At 40.7% G+C, this 7,553-nt stretch overlaps 1 protein-coding gene across 2 annotated transcripts in view; it reads left to right on the top strand.

Annotated features, from left to right (window-relative positions):
• GOLGB1 (golgin B1) overlaps positions 1 to 5,860 on the top strand; it is a 74,232-nt gene extending 68,372 nt beyond the window's left edge. For both annotated transcript variants that reach the window (XM_012732857.1, XM_012732868.1), the window contains 7 exons: positions 1,192 to 1,354; positions 1,545 to 1,679; positions 2,970 to 3,113; positions 3,887 to 3,984; positions 4,409 to 4,543; positions 5,364 to 5,469; positions 5,720 to 5,860. In XM_012732857.1, the coding sequence (XP_012588311.1) occupies positions 1,192 to 1,354; positions 1,545 to 1,679; positions 2,970 to 3,113; positions 3,887 to 3,984; positions 4,409 to 4,543; positions 5,364 to 5,469; positions 5,720 to 5,854 (916 nt within the window). In that variant the 3' untranslated portion in view covers positions 5,855 to 5,860. The remainder of the gene's footprint in view (positions 1 to 1,191; positions 1,355 to 1,544; positions 1,680 to 2,969; positions 3,114 to 3,886; positions 3,985 to 4,408; positions 4,544 to 5,363; positions 5,470 to 5,719) is intronic.
• Positions 5,861 to 7,553: the final 1,693 nt, after the last annotated feature.

Genomic DNA, 7,553 nt, shown 5'->3' on the forward strand with positions numbered 1-7,553 from the left:
CGGGGAAGAGAGGGGAATAGGTTCAAAACTGAGGCAGCAAGAGTACAAGGGACTATAGTAATGGCACAGGGGTGAATTGGTGGTGGGAAGTCCATGGGGATTACAACTGAGATAAAAAAAAATGTGCAAAGTGAAGAACAATGTAAATATATATGTATATATAAAACTATACATATATAGAGGTGTTATTGACATTTATTGGCCTCTTGACCAAATTCAGAGAATAAATAAAAATACGAGCAATTTTAAGTAATGGCAGTGTGCCAGGCTCTGTGTCTGGTATCCTTCAGATAGTATTTCATTCAGTTGTCACAATAACCCTAAGGAATAATAGTTTATTCCCATTTTGTCAGTGAGTATCAGAGATTGAGTAACTATTATTCAGGGTATCACAACTAGTGTGTAGCAGAGCCAACATTAGAATCAGTGCAGCTAATTAGAATCAGTGCAGATTCCGCAGCTCCATTTTCATAACAAATGTTATTCTGTTTCATGCTTCTGCCTTTATCAAGAAATACAGTGCTTTCCCATTACTGACAGGAAGCTTTGTTAATCATGATAATCAATGCTGCATAGGATCTAACCTCTTTACTTTCCTTCCACTCTATTCAGCACTCTACTCTAACACTTCTAAATGGGCTGTATACGTTCCTGTGCCTTTTGCTCAGTTGTTTCTCTGAACCTAGAATGTTTTTTTCTGATAATGGAGCCCACTCATTGTTTAGAGTTTAGATCGAATGCTTGCTTTTCCATGAAAATGGTGTTATCTTGTCAATTGAAATACTTCTGCTTGATCATCATATAAATTTCACTATGTCTTGGCCCTCCCTGGTGGTGCAGCAGGTTAAAGCACAGCACTAAGAAGCTTAAGCCACTTCCGCATGAGTTCGATCCCCGCCTGCCCCAGAGGAGATCCACATGGCGTGGCAGATCTCTCCTGACCCGCCTGCTGCTCCCCTCAGCAGTGTACTTCATCAATCTGCCTGTTCTGCTCCCCACTCTGTCCCTGGTGAATCCTCTCACCCTCCACATCTCTGGCCTGTACCCCAGTTCTGTATGAATAAATAAATCTTTTTAAAAAAAAATTCACTATGTCCATCTCACAGTACAATTTTGAATATGTAATTACTATTTTTTCTCACACTTGTGTTTTGGCCTGTGATTATTTCGTTGTTGTTTTTTTTTTTCTAGAGTGGAGAAGAAGAACTGGGAAATCCATGAGAGGAGGATGAAAGATCAGTACCTTATGGCTCTTTCAGACAAAGATCAGCAGCTCATTCGCTTGCAGAATCTTATGAGGGAATGGAGACCTTCTTCTCAGACTGAGATAGTCAGAAACCAATACCAAAGACAGGTATGTAATGTCATTGTTGCTGACATTGCTGCTTGAAGATAACTGTTGCCCGGGAAGCAGCAGTTTCCTGCAAGCTAAGTGCCCATTGGCCATCTTCTGATTTCTTAGGAGGTAGCTAGAGGCTTTGGAGGAAAGCATGTAGCATAAAGTATCATAACAAAGAAATTCAGCAGTGCTTGTATCCTAACAGGCATCCTTAGAGACAACACCCCCTGATTTGTCGCAAAACCTAGTTTACGAGACGGAAGTTCTCAGGAGCCAGCTCAATGATAGCTTAAAGGAAATTCACCAAAAAGAATTAAGAATTCAGCAGCTAAACAGCAAGGTAAGTTTTTTTCAGCTCAACTAATTTTTGAGTGTTTGTTTTCATAACTGGAAACAAGGAAGAGTCCTATCTTCTTTGAACATTGGTTCACAGAATGTTTATATAAACATTAACCCAGAATGCTAATTAAAAAAAGGATGTTCTTTGATTGATATATAGTCTGGCCCTCCCTAGTAGCGCAGAGGTTTAAAGCACTGCACTAAGAAGCTAAAGCTACTTTAGCATGAGTTCGATCCTCGCCCCAGAGGTGATCCACATGGCACGGCACCCTCTCCAGACCCACCCACTAAACCCCAGACAGTGTACTTCGTCAATCTGCATGTTCTGCTCCCCAGTCTGTCTATGGTGAATCCTCTCACCACCCCTGAACCTCTGACCTGTACCCCAGTTCTGTATGCATGAATAAATTCTTTATAAAAAAAAAAAAAAAACAGAAAAAATATATAGTCAGGTTCTTTTCATGTAATGTACATCATCATGCAGTAAGTACTTTGAAGAGACATCTTTGTGGTTGTTTTTGTATCTGGATGTTAGCCATACTTAGAACCTCAAACTAACAGCTTGGAAGCTTAGAATTACAATTATAGAAAGCCAAGTTCAAATCAACGAGTAAGTTTTTCTTTCAGTATAAAAATAATTTGTTTTAGACCAGGTGAAAAATTGGGCTGTTTTCCCAAGTAGTAAGTACCCCTGATACTACCAGGGTTCAAGGAAAGACCAAAACACTACCTGTTATTCATGTAGTACAGGAAGTTCTGCTTTGAGTGACTGAAATGTATCTCCCCATGAGAGTATGTGCTTCCAATTAGCTTCTCACATGGACGTCGGCATAGTAGAATGTATTTTATTACTCTATCCAATATCTTATTATAATTTCTTACTCTGCTTTCAGGGTAACTTGTAAGATTGTACAAAATTCAGTGACAGCTCTAACTCCAGTCACCTCCAACTCTGTAGGTTAAGTCATTTCTGAGTAAGATCAACTTGGACCCACACTACAGCCTATCTTATTAGGGAGTTTATGGATTTCTACTTCCTGGCTTTTCAGTTAATGTTCTAGTCACCATCAAGTTTTCTGCTACTCCGCCAAAATTGTTTTCCTTTCTCAGTCAAAAAAATCCTGATTTTTCTCTATTTGTAGGAATACACAGGGCTGTTGTTGCCTTTATTGAACAAAAAATATTTGCTAATGCCTTTTTCTAAGAATGATCTAAGAAAATTTGATCCTTAAAATTCAAGGGCAGTTAGCATATGTCCAGTGTTACAGGCTTACCCTCTCTCCTATTTCAGTTTTCTCAGCTACTGGAGGAGAAAAATACCCTTTCCATTCAGCTTGCTGATACCAGTCAGAGTCTTCGTGAAAACCAACAGCAGTACAGTAACCTTTTTAATCACTGTGCAGTTTTGGAGATGCGGATTCAAGAACTGCAAATGGTAAGAGAAAGGGAAAAGTGTTAAATGAGTGCCTATGATAAAGCATAAAGATAAAACACGGAAGAAACTCATGTGTTCAGGCCAAAGATTAATTTGATGTGATGGAAGAAAGTAGGAAGAGGAGAGTATTCATGGAGATGGGGATATTCTCTGCGAAAAATTAGAGTGAAAGAATTAGAAGAAAATAAAGATCAGTGAAAGTGGGTGGAGAGAAATCAATAATTCAGTGAGGGACAATGATGACTGAGACTTTGGGAATGCTGAAACTAAGAAAATTTAAATTTTGCTTTTAGAAATGAGAAAAATGTAGGAGGATTTAAGCCTGAGGAACAGATCAGTATAGCTGTTGATGGTAGTGGAGAGGAACACACTGGCAAACTGGTGGAGACTGGGACCCAGTATGGGGACCACAGGACATGGGCCACTGATGGGGGCTTGGAGGGGTTGCTGGGTGAGAGAAGGAGCAGAATAGTGTGGGCAGCCATGAGCCTCCACTAAAAGAAAGCACATCAGTGGGGAGCCTTTAAATTTCAAGAGGACAGATTTAAAAAATGAGAATCTAAGAGGAAAAATCCTTAAGAGTTTTATTGGAGGACCAAAAATCTATGAGAGCAAGAGATTGTCTTTTCTAACTCTATAGTTAAAGAGCATTCTAAATGGAGGGATTCCTCTCCAAGATTTCTCATTCTCTCCAATGTTAAACAAATCCTCATTGTGCCCAAGAGGAGTTACTTAACATTCTCACCGTTGAATTACTAAACTTATTCTTCCAGGAGTCATCCAGTACAGATGTTGTTACAAGCGTTCCCCTGAGTGAGAGTGATAGTCACGGGAAGAATAATCCTGGAGAACAGAAGGAAATACCTGTCAGGTGAGGAGCGCCTCTGGGCCATGTAGTGTGCACAGCATGTTCAGAATTTAGGCAGCCCCAGACAGTCTATTGTATGTCTTACTATCATATTGTCCTCAGATTTAATGTGAAGATTATATAGTAACAAATATAACAACCAATTATCTGTGAAAAGTTTGTAAAGCAGAACCAACAACACCACACACACACAAGCACCCACCAATGACCCCCTGGGATGTAAATGACGCTTCAGTGAATCCGTAAAATCGTAAGGCAGATTGATGCAGCTTTATTTTATCTCTGTAGCTGTGCTTTAAAAATATTCCTTTGTATTTGTATCAGCTCCTATAAATTTTCATGCTTTATAGCCTCATGAAAACCTTGAGTCTTTTGTATCAAGTGTGCTGCCTCTACTGATGATGTGTATTTTCCTTTTGTCCTAAAGCATTCCTGAAGCCCACTATCAATTTACCAACACTCAACAAAAGATAAATGAATTGAGGAAGCTGCTGGAAGAAGAACGAGACCAAAGAGTGGCAGCCGAGTCTGCGCTGTCCTTGGCTGAGGAACAGATCCGGCGGTAAGAGGCTGAGGGAGCCCGCCCCTGTTCGCTTCTCATCCTTTTTCCTCAGATTCATGGACATGCCAGTTCCCAGACACCAGAATATTTAGGGTCTTATTTGGATCCTGAAATGGGTGCTGAGATGAGTTTCGGTCAGTGTAGTCACCCAAGAAAACTTTAAATTTTGGGAAGCTAAGAGATCTGTATTTTTGTGTGGGAATAAATACGCCATCGGTCACATCCCGACAATAACTATGCATGTGATCTTAAAAAGGCCGGATCATGTCATGCTTAGTGAGATAAGCAGAAAGAAAAAGAAAAATACCGGATGGTTTCACTCATAGCAGGAGTATAATGGACCAGGCAAGAAAATAACAAAAATAATGAACAACCATATACCAGAGACATTTTGCGGGGGTAGAGTGGGGAATGGGATCAAAAACGTGGGGGTGGGAGGGAAGTGCACGGGATTATGGTGATGGCACACGGGTGACATGGTGATGGGAAACCCGCAGGGATTACAATTGAGATGGAAAAAAAATGTACAAAATGATGTAAAAATAAACTGTTATAAAACTTAAAAAAAAAAAAAAGGACATAAAAAATGGATAAAAAAAAAAAGGCCAGATCATGGACAACCCTGCACCTGCTCTGAGTTCTGGAATCAGTTGACATTTGCTTTACAGGTTAAAACATAGGAGATTAAAATTCCACATTTTAAGCTGATATAAAAGGATGTAGTTTTTAATTTGGTGCTATATCCCGTGGCAAGATGACTAGGAAGGCTTTACCAGCTTAGCCTCTCGTGCCAGTGACATGCCTTTTGTTCTAAACACAGGTTGGAGCACAATGAATGGAACTCTGCCCAGACTCCTCTCATTTCCTCTCATGACTCTCAGGAGCAGTCACTATTCATAAATATGCCAGAGAGCACTTATCGAAGGGTAAGAAGGGTAAAGAGAGGGTATGTTACTATCAGCCAAGCTGCTGCGGGCAAGGGGTCGGAAGACTTTCAGGACCTTGACATTTGTGGGTCAAGACTAGAAGGGTTTGGAAGATTGGAAGAACCTGGAAGAATTTACCAGCTGCAGTGCACACTCAGGGAATATTCTCTCAGGATAACTTCTCTGTGGTGGCTGAGGAAGGGAAAGGAACCTGTTTCTTTAGAGTGAAACTCTCAAATTTTTCTTTCAGTTCCGGAATCGACCTGGATGGAAACGGATCCTGCGTTCGCTTTGTAATTCCCGGGCCCGAGGGCCAATTCTGGCAACCATATACTTTGTGTTGATTCATATACTACTTGTCCTGTGCTTCACAGGACACCTATAAATTTAGTCGCTCCTCAACCTGATAGTCCTTACAAAATAAACAAGCAAAAAAACAAAAAGCCCGTTTGTCTTTCATCTTTGAACACCAAGTCTTTCCATGGACAGTTGACCTCTCCTACTTTCCATAGAAAATACCCAGATAGGACAGAGGCCAGTTTCTGAGCACAGGTTAGAGCTGCAGGGTCAGCAAATCCACCTCTACTATGCAGGGCCTGACTCTTCTGCAGTCTGAGGCAGCCCCACAGCTGGCTGTTGAGCCCAGTATCTGTTAAGACTTTTTACTGCCCTGACCGCCTGCCATCCCTGGAAAGATAATAAGGAATATCTTTTAGCCAGGAGGATGGTTCCAATAAGCTTAAAAGGTCCAGTATCCTTTTTGAATAATACTCTCAAGATTGTTTTGTTTATTTTAAATATTTTCACCAGCTATGGAGGAAAGTTAGCAATGTCATAAATTTCTGGGGAACATCATCTCGTAGGGCATCTTGGAGCATAGGGTACAGATGAAGTAACTATTCAGACATCATTAGAGTGAGATTGTGTTCATGGACTGTCAGCTCTGATCCATTCCTTATGCCCTTGGCCACCAGTGTATACCATGTCATATAAATGCCCATGCTTTTCCTTTCTGAAAGGAAGGAGGAACTGACTCTAGCTAGACAAGAGTGGGATTTTTATCATTCCCACTTCACCTGGTTATGCCACAAATGTGAGCATTGACGCTCAGCTGGTCCAGGTGACCACTACTGACCTCTAATACACTAAGCTATTTGTATATGATGGCCATTATCATTCCAGTCCTCCTCCCCATAGTCTTCTTTGACAACAAAGTTGAGAAAAAAAATTGGGGGGAAATTATATGGGAAGACAAAACGTTCAAATCTAGAGAATGACAGCCAGGGTTGACTTCAGTCTGCGTCTATTCCTTTCCCTCCCCCACTCCCGGCTTTCCTACTTTATTTTTTCTTTGTACACATGGTATGTCCCCTGCCTGCTGTTAGCACCCAAAGGAAAGAGAAAACTAATGATTAACTAACTCTTTATTATGTGATACCCGAATCTTGGCCACAGAAACTCCAAACTTTCTTGAACAACTGTAAAACAATAAAATTATTTTCAGAATGAACAATGTCATGTGCATATGTTTTAATGTACGTCTACACTGTTGCTTACCTACATGTGTATGGGTGCTGAGGTAGGGGACAGGTAAGGTAGAGAAGGGAGGCAGGGATGGAATAAGCAGGAATGTATAATGGGATAGAAAGCTCTACATATTCAGGCTTCCTTATCACTGGCCATCATCAACCATGGCTGCAGGGGGTGTTCTACCACAGGCCACGAGACCCCAGGATGATGAGGTGGAATAAGTTTATTTACTCTTAATACCAAACCCAGCAAGCTAGGCCTTAAGAAATGAGATGCATGCAGGTTTTTATGTAAATCTGGGAAAATTCCTAGTAATGCATATTGAATTAGATATGGAACTAGGTCTGTTGGAAACCTTCTGGGTGGAAGTGGAGAAAGAGAACAAGAATAAGGTATTGCAGGACAGGCACTGTGTTTATAAAGTTGTTGCTTATCTCAAGGTACAGTAAGTGAATTGAACTGAATGTATCTGTTTCATGCTATTTTTTAAAGGTTTATTTTTGTGTAGAAGAACAGATGTGTAGGCCAGTGGGGGTGAGAGGATTCATCAGAGA

This window comes from Condylura cristata, unplaced genomic scaffold (assembly GCF_000260355.1).
Source record: "Condylura cristata isolate star-nosed mole 26May11 unplaced genomic scaffold, ConCri1.0 scaffold00003, whole genome shotgun sequence".
NCBI lineage: Eukaryota > Metazoa > Chordata > Mammalia > Eulipotyphla > Talpidae > Condylura > Condylura cristata.